This window comes from Lissotriton vulgaris, chromosome 6 (genome assembly GCF_964263255.1).
Source record: "Lissotriton vulgaris chromosome 6, aLisVul1.2, whole genome shotgun sequence".
NCBI lineage: Eukaryota > Metazoa > Chordata > Amphibia > Caudata > Salamandridae > Lissotriton > Lissotriton vulgaris.
In genome coordinates, this window is record NC_141694.1 from 883,751,876 (window position 1) to 883,778,668 (window position 26,793).

The 26,793-nt window shown below is 42.8% G+C and overlaps 1 protein-coding gene across 1 annotated transcript in view; it reads right to left on the reverse strand.

Moving 5' to 3' along the window:
• ESR1 (estrogen receptor 1) overlaps nt 1–24,678 on the reverse strand; it is a 1,430,698-nt gene extending 1,406,020 nt beyond the window's left edge. The window contains exon 1 of the mRNA XM_086926875.1: nt 24,072–24,678. Within this exon, the coding sequence (XP_086783001.1) occupies nt 24,072–24,502 (431 nt within the window). The 5' untranslated portion in view covers nt 24,503–24,678. The remainder of the gene's footprint in view (nt 1–24,071) is intronic.
• Nucleotides 24,679–26,793: the final 2,115 nt, after the last annotated feature.

Here is a 26,793-nt window from a genome sequence, read left to right on the forward strand (position 1 = left end):
TTCATAGGTGCAAGGTTTTTCATTGTTATGTGTGCTACTTTATGTTAACCATAACGTTTTACCCAACTGCACTTTACTCCTCACTTTTTTAGCTCATACTTGCAAATTTAACAGCAAAATTACAAGTCCCAAAATACAATGCATAGTCTGTTAAAAGGTCCATACTGACTTAAAGTGAGACATTTGCCATGGGGACACTTGGCAGCTTTGAATGTGTACCCAATAGCAGGACAAACTCTGTGTAGTTAGGCAAAGAGTTTAGACAAGCAGCAGTGAGCATGCTTGAAGTATTACATTTCTGATGCCCCAGAATACAGGGTTACAAATCATTCAGGTGTAATTCAAAATGTTATAAGTACTAAGCTGCTGGCAAGGTTGATCACCCCTACAATGTAATAATATTCAGTAAGCAGCAGGTGAATGCCCCCCAACTGAGTCCAAGAATGTGTATACGAAAAATATTTGAATAGAGCACTCTTACTTTTTCAATCTATGTTTAATCCATTAGTAGTCCCGATAACCATAATCCTGACAGAGTGAGTGTGAGAGGTAATGTCATGTGAGAGGGCAGTGAGATGTAAGCGAGAGTGAGAATGCAATACTCAGACTTTCTATGCTTGGCACAGTCCAGCATAACTAAGTCCATTTGATACACATTTGATACACTGTCAAAGGGAAGGCACTACATACCCTGCATTACTTCTCCTTTAAATTAAATAAATATATGCATTATAACAATCACTGTAAAAAAAGATGTTTTTTAAACACTGGAAAAACAATTCTTTTTTCTATTTTGTGGGTTATGCAGCAGAATAAACACTGACAACCACTCATTTCTAAAGGCTTGGAAAACACCAAGAAATCATCACTGAAATTCACAAAAAATAAATACTGAAAACATGACAGCTTTGATAGGGCTTTACCATTTAATGCATCTCAGTTAACTCAGTGAATTTTTTACTAATTTCAATTGACTTGAGATGGGTTATGTATTCAAATATTAAACTTCATGATCCGAATTTGGAAAATGGTAACTGCAGGAAGGAGGAAGGGTTAGGTTGTATGAAAATGTAAATGTATGTAAATGTATAGGCATTTATATAGCGCACTACTTACCCGTAGGGTCCCAAGGCGCTTCGACCGCTGCGAAACCCTTCCTGGCTTCCCTGAGAGATGGTCCCTTAATGGGTATCTCCAGGGTGAGACCAGGCATCCCCGGCAATCTGGTGGGGCCGTTAGTGAAGATGAGGCAAGCTAATGCCCAGAGTTGCCGAGTGTGATCGCTGATCAGAGTGGGCACCGAGGCGAGAGAATTATCGAGTCCGCTGACCCTGGTCCAGAAACCTGCCGCGCCGGGAATCGAACCCTGGTCCCGGGCCGTCCTCTGCTCTCGGGTCTGCCGCCTCTAACCAGTGAGCCACACTACTTGTGCCAGGGATTAGACGTGCATGTAATAAGCCTATATGCAAGACAGCACCATAAATTATTAGTGCAGCTAAAACTATGGTGATTCAAAGGGCTTGGGGTGCATCATAATGTAAATGGTTACACTTCCTTTATATTTTAAATACTTGTTTTGTTTTCATATGTTTATTAGATGAATTATTTTCCAATAAAATATATATTCACTGTATTCGTTCTTGAAAAAGACATTGGTAAAGTAACCTATAAGTGTTGAATCTGCAATATAGACATAGGAGAAATGTGGACCAAGATCTAGATGGCGTGATAAGTAGAGGTGTGTGGAGCTCACAGAGTTTAATTCTGTGGAGTTACATAAAAACTCAGTGAGATTTTGTGGAGTTCTGAGAGCTGACAGAATTCTGCATGTTGTGCTGCTCGTTTTAATTTTTAGCACCAGTAACTTGTTCCGCACTGTAATAATGCGAGCGGCACTACATTGCGCACCAGAAAACGCTGCTTCTTACTGTCACTGAAGTAGATTTTCTATAGGCATGGCAGCTTTCTCAGAGGGAACGGTCGCAAGCTGCCGTGATTGTCCATGTTAAGAAACTCTCGCCAGGAGGCATATGGTGATTGAAAATTGTGCTTGTGATGCAAATGCTCCCTTGTGCTCACCAACTTAATGTTGGTGAGCCGTGCAGGAGAAAAAATGCCACCATGTGGCAATTGGTGGAGTTTTGCCAGAACTCCACGAGACTTGCATAGCTAGTGATAAGTTGAAACTGACTGACTACTGTGTTATGGAAGGTGTTAGAATATATCTTGACCTGTATGGGATGAAACAGATTCAGATAATCTTGTGATGATATTTGACCAGAATTCAGCATTCCATTCTTTCTCTTTTTTTTTTATTCTATTTGCATCCTCCTTCTGCCAACTCTCTTGCTAGGTTTTACTCTAGTCCCTCTGGAGCCAACGGGGGGAGAAACAGAATCAGAAAGAGGGAGGAAGAATAGTACCCCACAAGCATACTGCTATTTCCACTTCCATCTCCTTCACGTACTAGTACAGCGAGAGGATAGGCGATACCATGGCTGACAGTATGTTTGGCTTAATCCTTGTACTCACTTGCCTTCTCTCTCCACTCTATCAATGGAGCCCAGATCTTATCTTTACTTCTTGGGTCGCAAGCCATATTGGACTCACTTGTGTATATAATATTCTTAACCAAAATCAACAAGAGAGAAACGGCATGAAGGTTCACTCTTATACCCCTAGTTCTAGTAACTCAGATCAACAAAAAAGTGAATCAGAAAATATATATAGCAACCTCATGCTGAACGTCCGAGATGCAAAAGAAAAAAAGGATGTAATAACACATACATAAGGGAGTGGGACACAACCAAGTGAATTTAAGAACCCTCACTCACCACCTGGTGGTGACATGCTTCATCACCGGGTTCCCACTGGAAAGACAGAGTGTCTTTCCAGTGTGCTTCAACGCCTGGTTACAGCGGAGCTGGATCTTGTGAGTGTTGAGGGTGTGATAGAAGCCAAATTCAGCTAGAGTGAGTGCGAAGATAAAGAAAAAAACTTAAAAAGTGCAAAATCGTGACTTTCAACTATTTTATTAATAGTCCGATGTGCACTGGTTAAAAACAAAATTTAGATGGACACATAGGTATGGCCTCGATTATTAAAGACCCCTAGTCCATAGTGAAAGAGTAGGTCGACATGTTTCTGCTTAATAAGAGCCCGAGTCGCTCAGCTTTCGTCAGGACCATAAAGTGTGATCCTCCGGTGGTGTACACGCACTAAGGTGCACCCTGCCGTGAGGAGTTTGTGTGAAAAAGAAAAAGTTTTTCCCTTTTCAGTGAGTATTATACTTACGGCAAAAAAGCCGTGTAAGATACACACAGCAATTTTGCTGGGGTCATGTACCTGTGGGGAAAGAATGTATCAATAATTAGAGCAATTCAGTCCCAACATTGTATTACAATATCATTGAATACTAGTACGTCCCATCACCCAAACAAAGATAGGCACCCATCTAGTGACTTATTTATAGTGGGTAAACTTTGAAGGGTAATCCCCTTTATTAGAGACATGCAACTAATTTGCAAATCAGTCTACTGGGAGTTTCATTAATTCACACAACTTTACATGTCCTCGAAAATCTCAAGGATCCAGCAGTCTGCCTGGCCTGTTAAATGCAGTGGCAGATTGGGAGTGGTGAAAAACAATAACAAAAAACTGAAGTGTGCACTTAATTTACTCATTCACCCAGAAAGGCTCTCAAGAAAAGGTTTTCTAGAGTCAAACAACGGAAACATATGGAGAACAGGGAGTCCCCTCCTTAAACTTACAGGAGGTTCATCAGTGTGAGACCCCGTGGGCAAAGCGCGATGTGGGGCAATTCTTCACGCCGCAAATCTACAAAAAAGGGGAACCACAACATGAAGGAAAGATCCAATTAATATAGATCGCCGTGTTCGCTGGTGTTGAAGTAGCCTTAGGACAAACACAGAGCGCATACACGTTGTTTGAAAAGTGTTGATTAACATAGATCGCCGTGTTCGCGAGTAATGAGCTAGCCTCCGAACAAACACAGAGCGCCTACACGTTGTTTAGAAGGTACTTACTTGTTTACAGGCGACTCGCCGCCAAGTACCTATTCTAGCACGATCGCCGCACGGACTGAACGCCGAGCTGGCGAAGGGGAGATGAAAATACTTCCTGGTTTACCCACGTGATCGCTAAGGAGATCACGTGTTGTATGACGAGCGATCTTGATGTTAAAGGGAAACACAGTGTTATTATTCCCCAGTGAGAGGATGTCAACAATGCGATATTGGTTAACAAATCACAAAGTTTACACGTAATGATATTAAATCGTGTAAGACCAAATGGCTAACGTTCGTAAGTAATTTTGAACGGCTTTTGTGTGAGCGTTTTTGTAAGTCTGCTTAACTACTGGATGGAAGATGATAAACCACCCACCGGCATCTCTCCCCCAGCAGGAGTACAACATTTTTTTTTTCTTGACAGAACAGTAGTGTGGCCCAAACCAAACTCACTACTGGTTTATCATCTTCCATCCAGTAGTTAAGCAGACTTCCAAAGACGCTCACACAAAAGCCGTCTTCAATTACTTACGAACGTTAGCCATTTGGTCTTACACGATTTAATATCATTACGTGTAAACTTTGTGATTTGTTAACCAATATCGCATTGTTGACATCCTCTCACTGGGGAATAATAACACTGTGTTTCCCTTTAACATCAAGATCGCTCGTCATACAACACGTGATCTCCTTAGCGATCACGTGGGTAAACCAGGAAGTATTTTCATCTCCCCTTCGCCGGCTCGGCGTTCAGTCCGGGCGGCGATCGTGCTAGAATAGGTACTTGGCGGCGAGTCGCCTGCAAACAAGTAAGTACCTTCTAAACAACGTGTAGGCGCTCTGTGTTTGTTCGGAGGCTAGCTCATTACTCGCGAACACGACGATCTATATTAATCAACACTTTTCAAACAACGTGTATGCCCTCTGTGTTTGTCCTAAGGCTACTTCAACACCAGCGAACACGGCGATCTATATTAATTGGATCTTTCCTTCATGTTGTGGTTCCCCTTTTTTGTAGATTTGCGGCGTGAAGAATTGCCCCACATCGCGCTTTGCCCACGGGGTCTCACACTGATGAACCTCCTGTAAGTTTAAGGAGGGGCCTCCCTGTTCTCCATATGTTTCCGTTGTTTGACTCTAGAAAACCTTTTCTTGAGAGCCTTTCTGGGTGAATGAGTAAATTAAGTGCACACTTCAGTTTTTTGTTATTGTTTTTCACCACTCCCAATCTGCCACTGCATTTAACAGGCCAGGCAGACTGCTGGATCCTTGAGATTTTCGAGGACATGTAAAGTTGCGTGAATTAATGAAACTCCCAGTAGACTGATTTGCAAATTAGTTGCATGTCTCTAATAAAGGGGATTACCCTTCAAAGTATACCCACTATAAATAAGTCACTAGATGGGTGCCTATCTTTGTTTGGGTGATGGGACGTACTAGTATTCAATGATATTGTAATACAATGTTGGGACTGAATTGCTCTAATTATTGATACATTCTTTCCCCACAGGTACATGACCCCAGCAAAATTGCTGTGTGTGTCTTACACAGCTTTTTTGCCGTAAGTATAATACTCACTGAAAAGGGAAAAACTTTTTCTTTTTCACACAAACTCCTCATGGCAGGGTGCACCTTAGTGCGTGTACACCACCGGAGGATCACACTTTATGGTCCTGACGAAAGCTGAGCGACTTGGGCTCTTATTAAGCAGAAACATGTTGACCTACTCTTTCACTATGGACTAGGGTCTTTAATAATCGAGGCCATACCTATGTGTCCATCTAAATTTTGTTTTTAACCAGTGAACATCGGACTATTAATAAAATAGTTGAAAGTCACGATTTTGCACTTTTTAAGTTTTTTTCTTTATCTTCGCACTCACTCTAGCTGAATTTGGCTTCTATCACACCCTCAACACTCACAAGATCCAGCTCCGCTGTAACCAGGCGTTGAAGCACACTGGAAAGACACTCTGTCTTTCCAGTGGGAACCCGGTGATGAAGCATGTCACCACCAGGTGGTGAGTGAGGGTTCTTAAATTCACTTGGTTGTGTCCCACTCCCTTACGTATGTGTTATTACATCCTTTTTTTCTTTTGCGTCTCGGACGTTCAACACGAGGTTGCTATATATGTTTTCTGATTCACTCTTTTGTTGATCTGAGTTTATAATATTCTTAAGACACTCCGTGAAGGATGGGGGGCTTTCAGATTTCCATAGCCTACAGATCTCAGGCCTTGCCAACAAGATTGCATAGAACAAAAACTTGGAACTAACCATATTAATCTGTATTTCTTCCACCGGGTTTAGCCCGAAGAATATGAGGCAAGGGCTTGCCTTATTCTGTTTCCCAAGAATTTCCCCAATAAGGTCTAACACCGAGGTCCAGTAAAGTGCGATTTTTGGGCATTGCCTGAACAAATGTACGTCATCCGCTGCTATGAGCATACATCTTCGGCAGTTATAGGTATTGCCAGTAACCTTAGACAGCTTTGCTCGGGACCAATAGACTCTATAGGTGGTGAACAAATGATTATGTTTAACGATGCAGGTTTTACTACTGTTCGTAACATACCATATGAATCGTGCCACATTTGCTTCAAGTCTTCATCACCAAACTCTTTACCCCATGGATTTAAAATTTTAGTTTTGATCTTCTCATCTGTCTCTAAAAAGGCCCAATACCAAAAGGAGATGTGCTTTTTTCCACTGATCAGTTCTCATCACCTGATCAAATTTCAACTCCTCCTCCTCTTGTGCCCAATCTTGTGTTGCCCACCAGGAACATAACTGATAGTACTTAAACCTTGTTAAGTGTCCCTTGGTGCAATTGCTTAGCATTTCCAAGCTCACTAAATTAGAGCCCATTTTAAGAGCTGTCCAATAACAAATGCCCGCCGATTTTAAGGGCTGACTGAGTTGATCCCTCGGGCATTCTAGGGTGCCCGCAGATTCCAAAATCGGAGCCCATGATGAAAAATATGGAACTCCCAATCTTTTCCGCACATACATCCAAGTTCTTAACCTCAGGATCTTGAACCTCAACTTTTTAAAAAAAATTGGGGCTCCATATTTAAAAAGAAAGTGATGCTTGCCTTGCGAGACATCCACAAGAATAGCCTCGAAAAGTAAGACCACAGATGTCTTCTCCGTCTTGTTTGCAAACATGCGAACATTCTTAAAATGAAAAGCATAGCCATAATCAAGCAGGTCTGGTAACGCCAATCTTCCTACCTCTAGCCTCCTTCTCAACTTTTTCCAGGCTATCCTGTGGCCCTTTGACACCCAGATAAAGCTCCCTATTTTCCCCTGGAGTTCATCTAAACCCTCCTTCATAAAGTTAAAGGAATAGAAATAAGGAGAAAGGTAATTTTTGGGAGAATTATAATTTTTATAAGATTTACCTGACCATAGATATTTAAGGGTCGGTTCGCCCATTTTAGCAACAGACTCGCTATCTCCTGACTACCTTTCCTCCAACTTGTTTTAGTAATATCCTCCAGTTTCTGGGTAATCAATACCCCAAGATAATGTATTTGGGTTTTGGCCCCCTGACTCATCAGACTCTGGTTCCATTCCATTATCTCAGTTTTTCCTGTATTCACTTTGTACTCCGAGATAAGGGCGAAATTCTCTGCCTTCCTCATCAAATTAGGAATTGCATCTTGCAGATTACTAGTGAACAGAATCAAATTGTCTGCATATAGTGTCAATTTAACTTCAAACTCATAAGATTTGAAAGGGGGAATGGTGGAATCAGCTCACTGGTGCTCCCCCATCATGGAAAAAAACAGTAATTGTGCCTATCTATAAAAAGTGGGATAGGTCTATACCGAAAAACTATAGACCAATATCCTTGATAGATTCCACAGCAAAACTAATGGGACACTTGCTTTTAAATAGGCTTGAAGAATGGGTCCTGGAAAAAAATACAATAATCCCTAGTCAGTTTGGCTTCAGAAAAGGGAAAAGCACTGTTGACCAGTGCCTGAACCTAAGTTTGATAATAGCTAAATATACTGCTGCCAAAAAAGGTCATTTGTATCTTACCTTCATGGATCTGTCAGCAGCCTTTGACTGCGTGGCACAGTCTAAGTTCTGGCAGATCACGGAGGCAATGGGGATTGATGTACAGCTGATTAATAATATCCGTGATCTATACTCAGGTGCCTCAGCCTGTGTCCGCTATGGAAAGGGAGGTGAATGTACAACGCGCTTTAAAATTTCCAGAGGGGTAAGACAGGGGTGCGTTTTGGCCCCTTTCCTATTTTCATTATACACTAATAATGTTGAATACGCTCTTCTTGGAACCACTCCAGATGTTCCCTATTTCTTACAAATGCCAATATTACTATATGCGGACAATACAGTGATTCTAGCCCGTACCAGCAATGCTCTGCGCTGCCTACTGATGGAATATACACAATTTATGAATAAGTTGGACATGAAAATTAACTCATCAAAATCCTTTGTTCTTGTGGCAGGCACGAAGCAGAGGAATCAACCCCAAATCATTGTTGAAGGGAGAACGCTTGGAGCTGTGGGCTCTTTTAATTATCTAGGGATTATGTTCGATCGCCAAAATAATTGGCTAAGTATGGTCATAAACGGGGGTTGCAGATGGAAAAAATATTGGGGCACTTTCTAAATTTATAAATAAAACTGCCATAAAACCCATTGAAGCAATAAAGACAGTCTATGCGGCAAAAAACGTATCTGCTGCGACTTATGGTGCGGCTGTCTGGGGCATTAGAAACTGCTCGCAACTGCAATGTATAGATGATAACTTTTTTTTAAAGTTAGTCTCATTACCAAAGTTGTGCTCAAATTTTATTTGTCATATGGAATTAAATGTTCCGTATATAATTGACAAAATATATTTGGCGCCAATCCTAATGTGGCACTCGGTATGGCGGAAGGAGACTCTCTCTCTTATAAGAGATATTATAAATAATGTTCTGAAATTAGAAGGTGTGGGTAATATTAGTTGGCTCCATTATGTTGAATCTACACTAAAAGCATCAGGGATACAAAATCTCTTTGTTGACCCTATATTGTGCCAGTCTATTTTTAAAATAGATCTAAAAACTCACTTGTTGTCTAGTTTGCAAGTGAGAGGAAATTTTACAAATAGTAAGTTATCAACAGTTAAAGCATATCTGACTGCCCCGAGTATCCTGCAAATAGATATGAATTCAACGTATTTATCGTTCGTCACTAATTTACAACACAGGTATATATTGGCAAGATTTCGACTAAATCTTATCCCTATGATGCTGGGCTTTCCACGAAAAATCTATGTAGCCTCCGATCTCCCATTTTGTACATGTGATGATCGATTGATTCAAAATGATTTGCACATTCTGTTTTTCTGCAAATACTACAGCGATGAAAGAAAGAGGTTAATTGTCCCCCTGTTGCGTAAAATGAATTTTAAACTGTGTTGTGTAGCCCTTTTCTTTTTACAGTCATTATATGACCCCTTCATGTGTTTTTCAGTAGCGTCTTTCCTTTTATCAGCTTTAAAAGAGACGTTTAGTCTGATGATTTCTACACCTAACATAAGAACTGATCTACTGGCTTGTCACAATAACTGCATGTGTTTGTGAATTATATATATATATATATATATAAAAAAAAAATTATGAGACCATTGTATTCCATTATGCATTTGCCGCTGGAAACTTGTAATTTTTGTATTTAAATATTGATATTTTTTATGTGTAGTATACTTTTTAGACCTTCATTGTGATGGCAAAATAAAGTTATTCTGACTGACTGACAAATTAGCTAAAGGCTCTATATACAGATTAAAAAGAAGCGGAGATAGGGGACAGCCTTGTCTTGTTCCTCTTGAAATGCTGAACCAACTCAACAGTTCTCCGTTTACCAATACCTTGGCCTTAGGGCAATAATACAAATTTTGCACAGAACTTACCACATTCTGCAGAAAACCCAAGCTATAAAATGTCTCCCACAGGTATGCCCAATGCACCTGGTCGAAAGCTTTAGCTGCGTCTAATGCTACTATAGAGGTAAATTCTGTACCTCCGCACATCCACAACCCCCATCAACTGAAATGTTAGTTCATTTAGCTGCCTGCCTGGTATAAAGCCTTTTTGATTAAGGATGGATAAGCTATTTTATAACCTTGGCTACACATGATGCTATAATTCTACAAAAAATCTTGTAGTAACTGTAGACTCTGACCAAGAACTGGGGACCATTTCCCCCCAATATATATCCCATTAAATAGGACTTTTAAGACTGGAACTACTATATCCATAATACATGGAAAGGCCTCAACTTGAAGACCATCTGGTCTAGCTGCCTTTCCCTTTGCCATTTTCCTACACTGGGCTCTAATCTCTCCATCTTTACTCTCTCCCTCTAAGGCTTTCTTTTGTTCGTTGGTAAATTGTGGAAGTGTCTTCATTCTTAACCAATCCTTTATGCCCTCCAGGCCTGGTTGTATATCTTCACTATAGAGATCACTCGTAAAACTTCGGCTTCTCCACATTTATCTGCATTAGCAAATAGTACTTCCCCTGACTCCCTACTAAGTAGGTCCTGTATTGTATTTCTGGCCCTATCTGCTTTGACCGTCTAGGCTAGTAATGAACTACATTTTTCTCCATAAGAAAAGTGTTGAAGCTTACTCAATTCAATTCAATATGTTTATTAAAAATGTGGATCTCTAATGAGGTCCACTTAAAACGTACATAAATAGTCATGTTAGAAACCCAGCAACAGTTATTAAAACAATTCAGTAAACCATTCTAACTACATTGCTACATCAATTTATACAGAGTTAGAACATCAAGAAACAAAAGATTTACAAATCGACTCTGAGGTATTATTTAGGCATCAATAGGACCCTCCAGTAGAGGAAAGCGAAGAAATGACACCAAATGAAATTTTAGAACGTAAGCAATTAAATAGATTAACATAAGAAACAGTTTCATCTAATGGCAAATTATTAAATAAAGTGCATCATATAGCAATGATAATGACAAATGATTAAATAAAGTGCATCATATAGTAGCATTATCATAGCAGCAATCAAAACGTTACCTCCTATACTAAAACCGTAAAGGATCAAATCCCGTTAAGTATAAGTACAACTTGGAAAGATGTCATATCATAACAGCACCATATATTTTATATAAAGTGCATCATAAAGCAGCAAAACATTTCCCTTAGGACTTATTTGAGATGGAAAAAACCTAGTTCAGTGCAAACAGCAAAGAGTTAACAATAATCGTAAATATATATTTTCCACACGTGAAAGTCAATACAAAAGATTGAACAGACATAAGAACTTGGAGCTTTGAAGGCAATATAAGAAAACTAATCAATCGCCTTGGCCGTTCATGAGGAGCTAGGAAGGGGGGCGGATCAGAACATCCCTCAGGCTCTGGTGCTCCTGGATTTGTCGGCGGCGTTCGACACGGTAGATCATTCCATCTTACTTGAACGTGCCGAGCACGCCGGCATCCAGGGGCTACCATTGAAGTGGATCGCCTCCTTTCTTCAGGACCGTACTCAAGCAGTGTCCCTCCCACCTTTTTCTTTGGTGGGAAAACACCTTACATGTGGAGTCCCGCAGGGCTCCTTGCTTTCACCACTTCTTTTTAATCTTTACATTCGTCCTCTCATCTCGGAGCTTCAACAAAAATCTGTCACTATTTTCAATTACGCGGATGACCTCCAGATCATCTTCAGCATTGACTCTTCTCCTTCCACTATACAACATGACCACTCTGTAATGAACTTCATAAGCTCCTGGATGAATTAAAATCAACTCAAACTTAACCCTGACAAAACGGAGTTAGTTCTCACTGGTCCCCACAATAACCCTTGGAACTCGCTTTTCTGGCCCTGTTCACTTGGTCCCTCTCCTACCCCTGTTGACACTGTTAGGAGTTTAGGGATCACCATCTCCAAAGACCTCTCTATGAGGACACAAATTAAGTCTGTGGTCTCCACTTGTTTCTACCACTTGCGCCGCATACGAAAAATCAGCAGATTCCTTTCCCACGAAGCTCTTGTTCAGGTCACCCTGGGGCTGGTTATCTCGTGAATTGATTATGCGAACTCCTTATTTGTGGGCATCCCTGCATACCAAATCAAAAGTCTTCAACTCATCCAGAACCAGGCAGCCAGGTAGGTCTATGGACTGCCTAAATCCACTCATACTAAGCCCCTGTTAAAGAGCCTTCATTGGCTCCCAGTGGCTCAGCGCAGCCTTTTCAAACTCGGCTGCCTGATTCATAAAGCTCTTTCCTCTCAGAGACCCTCTTTCATTTCTTCTCTTTTGCACCGATATGTTCCTCAGCGCGACCTCCGCTCTTCCACTCACAATCTCCTCACCCCCGCTCCTTTAGGCGGAAAAAACATGGAGACTTGCGGCTCTCCACACAGGCCCCTCTTTTCTGGAACTCCCTTCCCCCTGCACTGCGTCTTCTTCCTTCCCATGCTCACTTCAGAAAATCCTTGAAAACCTGGCTCTTTTCGTTAGCATACAACTGAGTTCTTCAGACCAGTTTTAGACAGCTCTTCCACCCCAGCGCCAAGATACCGTAGGTGAACGTGCGCTTGACAAATATTATTTATCATATCATATCATATCATGCATAGCCGACCATACTCTGGGTCTAATAAGAAAATGTAAAATATATTCATGAACTCTCTAAAAAAGTTTAAAAGTTTTGTGCATACTATTTCATTTTTTGGACAAAACAAAAATTCTCTAGCAGACGAAACATTTTTTATGCCATTCTGGATAAACATTGGACAAAGCCACCTGAATCGAGATGCAGTCAAAGCTGAACATTCAAACAAGATAGGATCCAGGTTCTTAATATCCAGATTACAAAAGTTGCCGTTTTTTTCATCTTCCCCATTAGGTGACCATTTTACGGTTAAATCATTTAATGGTAGAAGGTTCAAACAGCAAAGAGTAATCCATCGGCGAATACCGTGGCTTAAGTTCCAGGAGAGGTATTTCTGAGGAACTCTCTGGAAAGCATTATTGGCTATTGTTTCCAGTCTGGCCCCAGTCTTTAAAAAAGATTTTAATTCTGCGGGTGTGAAGGATAGCACTAAATCCTCTTGCACATAAAAATGTTGCAGTGCCAAGAAGAAATCGCTAAAAAACAGTATTTATACGTTTGTCCTGCAAACATTTTTTGTCGCATAAAAATTCTCAAAGAAAAAGGTTCACTGTTCTTTAGCTGAGAACCCCAATGTATTACCATAGCTTACTCACTTTCCATCTATTGAGTAGCTTTTTACCTAACTGTGCCTAGAATTCTGCCTACAGCCTCTCCAGATCTTTACTAAGTACCCACACACTATTCAAACCATCCATTGAAGCCTCTGTAAATCTCCTCTTTCCTTAATCTCTCTAGTTCTGTTCTCATCTTCTTGCTTCACCACCCATCTCTTTCCCACCATTATGGACCTTAAGCCCCCTCTTAAATATGCTTCAAAAGCATCCCAGACTGTTTGCCCTTTTGCTGATCCCATGTTGGCTTGAAAGTAATCAGAGAATTTTTCCCTTAAATCATGAACCACATCCTCATCCAGTAATATCAACCTATCCAGTGTCCACCTTCTCTGCCCCTCTTTTTGATGTAGCCTTAGAGACATGGCTACTGCGGAATGATCTGACAGGATCGCTGGGATATGAGTGACTACTTCCACATCTCCATACAGCTCCTGATCTAATATAAAATAATCTATACAGGAGTGATGCCTATACTTCTTTCTATAAAAGGTAAACTCTCTAATTGCTCCCATCTTACTACGCAAGATGTCAGATTAAATTCCCTCATCAAAATGTTTTTGGAAGACTAATATACTTGACTTTTGATGTCCGGTCTAATTCCTTATTCATTACTAAATTTAAATCCCCTCCCAATAGTATTGGGCCGTTTTCTCCAATAAACAGGATTCAAGCTTTATAAGGGCCTCTGGATTTTCATTATTCGACCCATAGTATGCTGCACACACCACTGCCCTGCCTTGAATTAAAAGGGTAGCCACTAACCATCTTCCCGAAAGATCAGATTTGTATTTAACTAATCTTATTCTGTAGTTACTTTTAATGATAATGGCCACTTCTCTAGTGCTCCCTCTCTGATCTGAACACACTACTTCCTGGACCCATCTTGACTTACTAAAGAATTGTCTCCCCTCGCTTATTTCCAGATGAGTCTCTTGCAGCAATATGATTTGCGCCTCACTGTTCCTTAGGAATTCCATAACTCTCAACACTTTCCTCCTAGTTCTCAACCCATTCATGTTCCTTGTTAGGAAGTTAACTACTTTTGACCTATCCATATTCAATTTGATTTTCCCACAATCGAATTCTATAGCACTGCTTCACTTTCTTTAGCAGTAGACCTTGATTCCACCGCTCAATCCGTTTGGACCCAAGCTTGCCCGTCCACCCTTCGAAAGATAGCATAATGAGGACACATTTTTTTCTTTTTTTCCCAATGCACCCCACACCCAGTGCCCCTCTACCGCTCCCCCCCACCCCAGCCCCCCCCCCCCCTCCGGGAAATACATTTTCTACACCCTGGGAGACACAATCTGCCCTTCGTGACCCCCGTCCCAAAGTGAGAAGAACTCATATTAAGTTAAAAAGAGAAAATAAACAGTCTATCAATTTCATATTAAAAATGATGCCTAACATCTATTCTTAGTACCCTTGACGAACCCCCACCCGTATTACTTAATCTGACAGCTCATCCCTCCATCTGTAATAAGAAGGTGTCAACTTCCTCCGGAATACTGATGTTATACATCTTATTTCGCCACATTATCTGTAACATTGCTGGGAATTTCATCTGAACCAGAGCTCCCTTACTTCGTTGCTCACTCAACCTAGTACCTAGTGCCCGCTGCCTCTGAGCCGTCATTTTGCCTAGATCTGATCTTATGTGATAACTAAAGTCATCATGTCTCAAAGAACCTTCCTTCAAAGCACGTCCCAACACCAACTCCTTTATGGCATATGTAAGGAAGTTTATCAAAAACTTTCTAGGCCTCTTCCTATCCGTATTCAGCTGAATGGGTCTCTGTGTACTCTCTGTATCTCCTGCTCCAAATAAATTTCTGGTATTTCCTTCAGAATTCCTTCTCTCAGAAGTGTACCTATAAAAACCTTAATATCACCTTTCTCAGCCCCTTCTGGAATCTTAAGGACTCTCAGGTTGTTATGTCTGGATTGTTTTTCCAGGCTCTTTACTTCATCTGGCAACGATCTGTTCTGCAATTTTAGCGTCTCTATATCCTTAGAACGCTCCAACATCGTCCATGACAATGCCTTCACCTCCTCTTCCAAAATTCCAACACTCTGCACCATATCATTCAACTTCTCCTCCAGTACCCCGCATTTATCTTGGATCCCTTTTTGATTCGTCTCAGATATCTCAAATTTCATAAAGATATCCCACCTCTGGTTCAGAATCATCCTTTCCATCTGGTTTTCAACTCCTCCAGTGCCTTGCGAGTTGTCATTGCTTTGCTTTGGACTCTTGATTTCCCGTATCCTACTACTACGCTGGGGTGACTTTATGCTTAAAGTTGGAGTAAGACTGGGGCTTAACTCCAAACTCAGATTTTCCGTCTACTCATCTTCACCCTGTAAGCTCCCTGCCAGTGGGGAAAATCGATTTTCCAGAGGCAGTGAAGCTTTCTACGTCTGTATAGTGGCCTTATTCCCTTTTACCTGCGAAGTTGCAACCTGTTTCATTATCTTGAAATATGACCTGAGGGAAGGTGAGGGCTTAACAGGTATATGCACCTCCTTAGGGCTACAGCATTTAAGTCTCCATCCAAATTTCACAGCTTTTCACTTAGGGGAAACCACAATAATCTCCTTTACTGCCTGCTCCCTGGTTCTCCCCCCTTTACCTTTACTTTTTACCTCCAGAAGCGGCCATAACTGATTGCTGCTCCTAACTCGCGTCTCTTTGTGTGTAGGTATGATACCTAGAATGCTCTATCCCTTCTCCAGAATATCTATCTCGCTTTGCGAGTTAATGCCTACTCCTATGCCCTCAATGGCACTCTCTCCTCCCGCCTTCCCACTTTCTTGAGCTGGGTATGGAGTCTTAGATGGAGGCACTTTCTCCATCAGCCTCGGTGCCTCCTATGTACACCTCTGTACTGGTAATCCTTTACTCTTCAAGCTCCTCCTCCTTTCAATCACTTCCACAGCTTCAGACTCCCCAACTTGTGTGCTTCAAGATGTGGACTGCTCCTCCTCGTTACAGCAACTCCTGGTGCTTCTCCCCTCCAGTAGCCAGCGTCCTGTACTGTCTCTGCCTCTGTCGACCCAGAAACCAACCAACACTATTGCCGCTCGGGTCCTCCGCCAAATACCTGCCACTCACCGCCAGATCCCACGCTGTGCCTCTGCGTCCAAGCCCATGGAGACCAAACTCAGGTGAGTCCTCCTTTATTAATATGGGGGTTCTCAAGTTTTATTTCTCATTCAGTTCATTACTCAGTCCCTCATGCAGTCCATTATTTTAGGCTGCTTTCTCTGCAAATTCAGCCTACATCTCATCTCTGGTCCGGGAGCTCCCGGGATTGGCGTCAGCCTGCCGCCATGGTTTCCCTCTCCATTCCATTCTTACTCTTGACCCACCTTTACAATCAGTTTCTTTAGCAATTGTTCAATCACAAACATTTTCATGTTTAGAAGCGGCAACTGCACCCTCTCAGATTGTAAGATCTACTTCCATCAATGCCTTCACCTCTGATGTCTTGCCCTCTTGTGTGTTTCAGATTTCCCATTAAGCTTGTCTTCCTTTTTGAAAGTCTGTCTAAAACTAGATTGAATTATGGTCATGCTGAGGGTTTATGCCTCCTCCTAAATCATTGGATGCCTTGAGGGCTTAGTCTGGAGAGGATGTTGGTCTTGAAATTTTGCCCTTAAAACATCCAATAGGTGTGCTTCATCTGCATAATTATTTTAGAGTGTATGTTGCTTTTACCGGTGTGGACTTAGTGCCACAGTCTCAACACTGTTGCTTAACAACTACATTCTCCTTATCAGACTTATTTTCATAATAGATAGAATATGGCCATCAAAGTGCAGACGAGGTAGAATTGCTGTTTTTCTTTGCGGACTACATCTAATGAGGCCTCCTTCTGAGCTTTTGGTCTTTATCAGGTATGCTACATTTTCTTAGTTGGATTGGGTGTCGGCTGGAAGTTCATATGCTGTTCGAGTCAAATGGGGCTGTTAAATGTTAACTAATATCAGAGCTTGCATCCAAGTGACTTTCTGTCCACAGATGAAAGGGCTCTGAGATGTACAGTGACATTCTGGGAAATTCTTGTTTCAAAAGTTGTGTTATGTTCTTATGTTATGTTATGATCTTATGTTAACGTCCGAATCTCAGAGTGGGTGGTGGAGCAAAATAAATTGGAGAAGGCTTTTCTCCAAACATCTAGGTTACAACTGGAACAAAGTAAGACTTATTTGCTGGACTGCTTGCATCCTGAATTCATATCAATGTAAAATTAGGTGAAAATCAGCTAGCTCTAAGAAGGAAAAAAGAAAAATACGTGATAATAAAGTAAAAGGCAGAATGAAGAAAAGCCATTTGGCATTATGCAGGAGAGGGAAGGAAGGAAGTCAGTCAGGCAGGCAGGATAATATAAGAGGGTATATGAGGGAAGGAAGGAGAAGTGAAGAAGGGAAGAAAGAAGAATATATAGGTAGAGAGAACTTGAGAGAGGGAGCTGCAGAAGAATAAAGCAAGCCTTCAACATAAATTTACATTTAAAAGAAACACATAATGCAGAGCAGTGATCTCTTTTATGAAAATATCTGACTGGGACCAAGTTTTCTTGGCAGGTTACTCCCGCGGAGGTTCATTGTGATCCTTGCTTGTTGGTTTTGTAGTTACAGTTAGGCAATGCTGGGAGAGCGGCCCAGGATGTTCTTTTCCAGTCCAGCTCGATTCCAGCTTTCAACGTGCAGGCATTTTACTGGTTCCCAACATGATTTACAACAGCATTACCAAACCGAGCAAAATCTCCAGCCGCTGAAAACAGCGCAGATAAAAATTCTGGGCGACGCTAGACCAGACTCTAATATTAGATCACCCCTTCGGCACCATTTCAACTTTTGTTGTTTTTTCACGCTGCTCTGACTTCAAGGAGAGATGCTGTTATGTCTCCTTTCCTCGAAAAACCGAATTACATACGGCGCTGGTCAGAACGTCAAGGCCGCCGAGGCTGCGTGAGACTTCTGGGAGGGGAGAGCCGGCGCGCGCTGCATGCTGATAACACGAGTTTCTTGCAAACAGAAACCACACCAGGTGCTTATTTACAAGCCTCTTGCGCCGCCAGTGCTCATTTTTAATATGTGAAAAAGTGACATACCGGCGGCGCAGGAGGCTTGTAAATAAGCCCCCAGCATGTGGGCCTTTTTCCAGGCCAAGGTGCGCAGATAAACGAGGGATACTCGGGAAAAGAATTAGAATGCTAGAATTGGGGTGGTGGGACATCATGACTGGGTCTTGGAAGGGTAGTATCTCAGGGGTTACATGATTTGCACTTCAATTGTCGTTCGAGATGGGGCATGTTTTGCTCGTGGTAAGAAGGAACAATTCAGTTTTGGAAAAAAAAACATAGTTTTGGGAAAAAAATGAAACAAAGGCAGAGGGGTAAAGTGATTTGGCCAGGAATTCACAATTTGATCAAATGGGCAAGCTGCCGTTTGAATGCAATGTAACCACTAGATCATATCTCTTTTCTTTTCATTTCTAAACTAGAATGCAGTTTATGGTCAGAGCCGCCTTTAAGATGCTTTTTTTTGTATTGTCAGCAAGATCGTTGTGGGCAACTTCTAAAATGTGAGAATAGTTCTAAGGTCACTGAAAAAAGGAAAACACACCATTTTTTGTTGTAGCGCCTTTCTCCCTTCCTTGAGCAGACAAAGAGAAACATTTTATTAATGTATTAATATAATTGACCTAACCCTAAGAAAAATCATAGCTACAAAAAAGCTGTAGAATGAATACCTCAGTACAGTGGTTTTTAACCTGTGGTTAACCCCATTGGGGTCCTTAAAGCCTACTCAAGGGGTATGCGAATGCTTAGGAAATCAAATAACAGATTAATAACGTTCATATAAATAAAGGAGAAAAATGTAAAAACTGAAAATGTTAAAACAATCTGTAAATATTAAGGAATTTGCAGTTACAAACTAAAATTGTACTTGGTATCCTCGGATTGATTCCTGGGTGCAGTGTAAGTGGATCAAACATATTATAGTATGGGCAACGGATGGTCACAATTTAATTTAGAAAAGCACTAACCTTCCCATTAAAATTGCAAGTTTTTATTTGTATATTTGTTTGTGAATTACATAAATGATTTCAGCATGTGTGTATTGGTTTAATGAATGCATGCTTCTGTATTTTTGTGTATTCTTTTGCTATTCAAATCACTTTGTTGGGAGTGTCCAGATTTCAATAATGACTCAGTGGGACCCGAGATTCCAATAATAATTCAGTTGGGGACCCCAGATTCTAGTAACGATTAAGTAGGGGCCAAAAGAAGTTAAAGCTGAAGAACCACTACCCTAGTACAGTGGTAATTAACATTTTGACTTATGTAGACCCCCACTTAATCACTACTGGAGCCCATGGTCCCTTATTGTACCATTATTGGAATCTGGGGACCAACACTGAGTGATTACTGTCTTTAGCACTATTGATAATTTGAATGCAAAACCATACAGACAAAATACAGAAACAAGCATCCAACAGGCAAATATGCTAATGGTGAAATATTTAATTTAATTCATAAAGTAAATATTAAAAAATTCAACATTTCTTTTTAATGGGAACGTTGGAACTTTTCTTCATGCAACTGAGGTCACTTATTGCTCATATTTTATTCTGTTTCACGAATTTGACCTGCTCCCATGACTCAATGTGGGGATACTAACTTAATTTTTGTCCTCCAATTTAAAATTTCGTCACATTTACAGGATGTTTTAACATTTTCAATTGTATATTTTGCTTCTTTAGCCACTTTATTAATCTGTTCATAATATTTAATTTTTAAGCCGTCACTGACTCCCTGAGCAAGCTTCGAGAACCCCCAGGGTTCACCAGACCACATGTTCCAAACCACTGCCATAGTAGGGTTAACTCCATGACCCAATAAAGACAGTACACCTGATAAGCCCAACTCTGATTAACAGGGGACCCGCTTACTTGTAGGCCCTACACTCATGGTTGCTGCTACTAATATCACAGATTTCCAAAGTACTGCTGGCCTCCAGTTTTGGGGTAACTTGATTGTAGTAGCTGTGTGAGATTCCAACATGCAGACCAGCAATCAGGATCAACTTTGGCCCGACACAATTGGGGAGGAGGGCCGCGCAAAGCCACAAACCGAAGTCCAAACACCCAAGCAAGACCTATGGTTACAGAAAGATTGGTAGCACCTACAGCCTTCTACTTTGGCAACCACCCAGTGACAGAGCCAACAGCAGTAGCATTCTGAACTGCCGAAGAGGAATTTCCAACATTTGCTTTAATCTTAGGAATTTTTTGCTCCACCTCTCAGGCTACAGAGATAGAGGTTCCTCACATAGCGGACATGCCAATACCACGTGAAGCGGGAGCTCATCCTCCCTTCCACAAGGCAGATTCTTCAGAGGGTTTGTTCATGCTCTTTACATGACTCCGAATCTCAGTCCCTTAGCACAACCGATGGGTACCCATTAAATGTTGGTAGCAATTTCTTTGATATGAGGGTCATGGACTAAACCCATACTTTGTAAACGCCATTTTTAAAATGCAGAAAGTTTTGAAAAGCTCTCAAAACGTCACAAGCTCTAAACTCAGTTAGGTTAAGAAAGCCCGACAGGAGGGTCGTCATTGTGTTACAAAATGAAGTATTTTCATTTTGTGCTCTCTGAGAGAGTAATGAAAAGATTGTTCGAATGCCATTCTGGAAAATATGTTGTTCTATTTTTTCTGTTGCTCTTTATTTCATCAAAGCAAAGAACTAAAACATTATGCAATTACTTGTAAGAAGGAAACACAGTTTTTTTCGGTCCAGTACATGAAGATGCATTTCGTTCGTATTTATTATTAACTTTACTGATAGTGTGAGCCCGGTCACAAGGCCCGAGAGTTCACCGTGGAACAACTGCACGAGTTTTTAAAACCACAGACTAACAAAAGAGAATTAACACTGCCGACGGTGTTTCCTTGTCTGACCTTCCATCACACTCTAGCGTAAATGCCATTATTAGTGCATATATTCGACTCTCACATACACTTATGCCCCAGAGTTACTTAACGCGCAAACACAGTCTGAGACTACCTATAGAAGCATGGCAAGTTATGGGAAAGATTCGACATGACTGGACATGCACGACGTCTGTCGCGTGCCCCTGGCCTCGCACGTGCAAGTAAGGTCAGCACACCATGCTGATTGTGCGGTATCCATGGGTGGAGGGAACATTTTCTGATTTTAATTCTTATACCCAGGTGCCTGCTAACAGCAAACCCTGTAATGACAGCCAACCGGAAACAGTGGATCAGACCTCTCGTCCTAAGATCCCAATATAGGTCAGAGTCAGGGCGCGCAACGCCCATTGGGCTCAAAGGGCTTAAGCCCCCCTCCTCCTGCCCCCTCCTCCTCGTGTGTGTCAGCGGCTGAGACAGCTTCCCGGGCGCAGACACAGCCGCACCCGAGTACTTCACAGGTCTTTAAAAGACAGTTTACTTGCTTTGCTTTGTTGTGTTTGCGCCCCTTCTTAGAGCCCCTGCATCTCCACTCTGCATATTGCTGGAAGAATCTGCCCCCCCCCCCCCCCCAAATGTGGCTCTAGTTGCGCCTCTGGTCAGAGTTAAGGTATGTGTACATCCTTGAGCACAGCTACCCACCTTTTGGGTATATCCCCCATTAAGACACATTTCAGTCACTAGTGAAGAGAAAAAAAAACACTGCCCCATAGCGCCTAAATTAACGCGACTCCCCTCAGACCTGCCTGGTAACACGTGGCATCATAAGTTAAAGGAAGTGGCAAGCATTGCTGGGGCGGGGTCGATCCGGTCTCATTTGAAAGGCACCACTTTTAACACCACTGTGTGCTGATCACAGGTTCATGGAATCCTCCCCTGCCAATGCCGACTCAGCGCTTTATTTTTCAGTGGCAGATAAGACAAAGGCCAATGATAATTGGGTATGGTGCCAGCATCGACGTCATGGTACAGCTGAAAGTTCCCAGAAAGGCCAGAAAACATTTGCCTTTCGAAGACACGCGCGCACCAGCGTCAGTGGTGACGAGAAAGGAGACGAAAATACGGCCACCTTCAAAAGCGCTGGCGTCGCGAGTGAGTGCCTCAGTAAGAATATTTGCCGTATTTAAATTGTCCAGAGGAAGAATTTAAGAGGCCTGCGAATTCCCCAACCAACCCAGCCCCCCCCCCCCCCCTCCCCCGCATTTTATGTTTCAGCCACGTGCAAAAGGCAATGAGTTACCTTTCGGTGTTTTGCGGTGAACTACTTTAAATAAAGACAGCATAAACATGCCCTGTGGACTTCTGTCCCACGTTACGTAAAAGGAGTCAGTCCTATGGAACCAGCTCGTGCCATACATTAAAGATGCTCCTGCACGTGCCCCTCCAACGCAATACTCATGGTTGAGTTCTGAAAGGCGCTGCAGTACCTACTATTAGCAAATTGTGCGCTGCCGCTATACAATACAAATGACAATTAAAAAATAGCAACTACACTACAGAGAAGAATTGACTCAGAGTAATGAAGACTACAAGCAATCGAGGCACCTTAATAAAGAAAATGTTTTTTTTTTTTGCATCGTCAAACTTGAAACGGTAGCCAGGTCAGGTGCAAAGACCCTTTATTGCTAGGTGCTAGGGTGAGACCTTATTCCGCACACTTCATCTTTGGGGGCGAAAAGAAAGATTGCCTGTGACACTAAACTCTCAGGAAACTATTCAAGGCCCTAATTTGCCTGTGCTCTAAAATGTGTATCCATGCAAGCCCTCTGGTGGAAGGTAATGATTCCAGAGCGTGGAGCACATACAGGAGCTGTGCACCTCCCGCCCCTTACAGAGACACAACCTGATTGTAATCGCCGTAAAAGCCTCAGTAAATCCACCCTCTCTCTCCCACCTGTTCAACCTGTACTGCTGCACGCGCGGCTCTGCTGAAACTGCCCTATGAAGGCCGGTTTCAGACAGGGCATTGCGGCACAGTCACAGTTTCAACGTTCAAGGATGTTTGATTAGGAGGAACACGCCGTGCCTGGACTGTTCGTGAGTGAAGGGTCCTGCATCGCCGCACAAAAAAGCCCGAGAGCAGAACCTTGGGCCTCGCAGCGCCAGATAAGTTACCTGACCTTTCTAAAGCGGACTAGATTTAATGCCGCGGACGCTTTTTTTAACCCTTTCCTTCCCGTCGCTCCTATTTCCCGTTTCTGACTTGCCTTTTCCATTCATTCTTCTTCCCAGAACTGTGCTCCCTCAGCCGAGGTACTAAAAGCACTGATCAGATGTACAAACTGGGTTGAGCTCCACCTCCCTGGTGAAGTAACCCCGGGGCACCGTGACCTTCCAAGCACGTCCTAAAAGCCAGAGGCAAACAAATCAAAGCACTGATATATAACTGTTTTTCTTTCTCTCATCATACCTCACTTGTTTGGTTTCTAAGCACTGTAGAGAGCAGATGTCACTATTACCCAGTTGGGTGATACTCACTTCAGTACTTCATCTTCGGAGGGATGGTAAACCCACCTCTCCTTGCTCACCAGCTGATCACCAGAACTCAGACACCGGCACTTAACCACTAAGCTACGTCTTCTGCGTAACTTTAAAACGCAGTCACATGTTGAAGTTTCTAACGCACTGAACAGATCAGAATTAACTGCCCCATACATGCTCTGACAGGAATATATATGCATAATAAGCTTTTCAGTGGCTGGATTTATGACGGTGCAGCCTCACCAACAAGCACTTCTTACCTGTAGAATGCCGGGGGGGCTGCCTCTCTGGCGCCGAACGCCCCCTGCTCACTGTCCAGGTAATAGGGCACCTGCTGCCCGTGGTGGTGAATGAACGGCGAGAGCTGGGGCGCCGTCTGGAGGAACACCACGGGGCTGGGGGGTACGCTGTTCAAGGAATGAAGCCCACCCAGGCTGCCGGAGCCGAAGGAGTCCGAACTGGCGGCATAGCCGAGGCTGGCCGAGCTGTAAATGGGGGCAGCGGCTGCCGCAAACTCGTAGGTGGTGCCCTCCGGGTAGTTGAAAATGCCCGTCCTGTTGTTTTCCACGTACATCTCACTGAGGGGTCTGTCCAGGGGGATCTTGAGCGGCGGCCTGCCGCGGCACTCCAGCTCAGTGGCTTGGATCTGGTGAAGCAGGGTGACTCCAGGCGTCTTGCTGTGGAGAGGCATGTTCTGGCTATTGGCGGCGGGCGAGCGGCATGGCTGGAGACGGCTCGGCACTTGTTGAACCTGCCGGAAGAAGAGCACACGCTGGCATGAGCTGGCGCTGCAAGCACACCGCCTATCGCGCGCTGCACAGGTATTCAGTCTCTTACAGGCAAGGGGAGGATACGAGAGAGCGCGGTGTGAGCAGAGCACGGGCTGTACCTCCTCCCTCGCCCCCTTCTAACTTTAAGTACTTTGCATCCGAGCTAATGTGCATTTGAAGGTGCTGGCAGCGGCCCAGGGACTGTTATAGTGCAACGACACCGGTGTAAACATCACTTCAGGCTCAACTGAGGTTTTGACGCAGCACCAGTGAAATGTTTTTTTTTTTAGATCTTTTTGTTTTCTTTCCTTTTGTATTTTTTCTCTCTTTACGAGTCGTTTATTTAACTTTTCACTTTGGAGCAGAGTTGCTCGCCTGTGGCAGCCAGGGAGGGGATGGAGGTGTGTGGCAGACAGGGGATGGAGGTGTGTGGCAGACAGGGGATGGAGGTGCGTGAATTGTGATGGGAGGGTGCAGTGGTTGGTAACTCGACAGAATCCTGACTCTCGCCGATGCGCTCGCCTGCTCGTTCATACATTTTCATGCGTGTGGTTTCCTTACAATATTCCTGTCCACCACACTTTAGGAAAAAATCTGCCTATTTACCTGCACGCGTGTAAACGCTGCTGGCACTGATGAGCAGGCAGGGTCCAAATATGAACGCCTGCCTTATATTCATTCAGGTGAAACGGAACCAGCGACACGTTGCCGGCTGTCAATTCGGGACAAGAACAGGGCATTCACACATATAACACAGACACTCACGTTTTAATAATTTATTTAGGTGTTTTATAAAGTGCTTGATTCCATCGTATGTCTTCAGAGCACTCCATTGAACATCTTTGCGGGGGGTAGACACCTGGGCATGACTAACTTTTTTTGGATACACTGAGTCTAAATGTTCAGCTTTAGTCACTATTTTTAGCACTTAATGTTCCACACACCTGGCCAATTGTAAAAGGTTGTTGCTGTTCGCAAATACACGAACGGCCATTAACAATGATGTTTAACCCCCGTCGCAAAATGCAGGCGGGTTATACATTAAAAAGAGTTGACTTGAACTTGTTTAGGGTATGAGACGAGTGCCTGACTTTGAGCTGCGCCTGCGCATTTTAGTTTCTGTGTGAATTGTTCATGATCTGTCTTATCGAGGACACGGAAACGTGTTCAATGCAAGGGCAGACATAGACAAAACACCGCATTTGCATATGCAAAAACAGGAATACCCAACGAGCAACTCTATGTATATGTATCCAGAGCGGCAAACCATCCCAGAGTTATATTTCGAAATGCTCTGTCTGTCTGGAAAGAAAAAACGGTAAGAGAGAGAAAAGCAGTGCGAAAGGCACTGAAGGCCCTGGTCTTGAGAGAGCATTTACAATTCCCAGGCTGGGGTTCACCACCCACAAACATCCAGTTGTTAATAACCCTGAATCAGAAATCAGCGCCCCCACTATTGTTCAGTGTACTGTTGCTTCTACCAAGGCTTGCACTCTACCAATAGCTACACACACATACATATTTGCGTACCCACACATATTCGTGTGTGTGGGAATACACCTACTTCGGCAGGCTGCCCCACCCAGAAATTCACGCCTATACTAACCGAATGAATATGTGGAAATCCTCTACACTTTTTCATTTCACGCATTCGCATCCAACCAATCTTGATTCGCCAAATCAGTGTGTAGAATTTACATATGCAAAGGCCTTTTTTGTGTACTTACGTTCAAGTCAGAGCGCAACGAACTTTGTGAATTGTGTCCCACAAAAACAAGTGTGCTGATATACAAACCCTGAGCAAGTGATTTATACATATTTTGGCAGATCATAACTTGACTCATAAACTTGTGTAGTTGAATTGTAGCACGTGGGGTAAATGAGAAGGGACAACATTGCACTTATTTTTTGTACTTCCTAACACAGGCTCTTTGTTCTCTGCCATTGTGCACTTTTGAAACTCCCTGGTCAAATCCTCCCTTTCGCCCCCTTTCATTCACTTTCATTTTTTCCTTCCCTCTCTAACTCCCCCCTCTCTCTTTCTCTCTCACCATTACACCCTCCTTCCCTCATCAGTCCTGCTCAATCACTCTCGCCTTCTCTCACCATCCGTGAATCCCACTTCCATTTCTCTCTTTCTCTCTTGCACCCTCCTATCTCTCTCTTACATCCTTTCACTGACCACCCCCCTTTCTTTTTGTCTCTCTCTGAC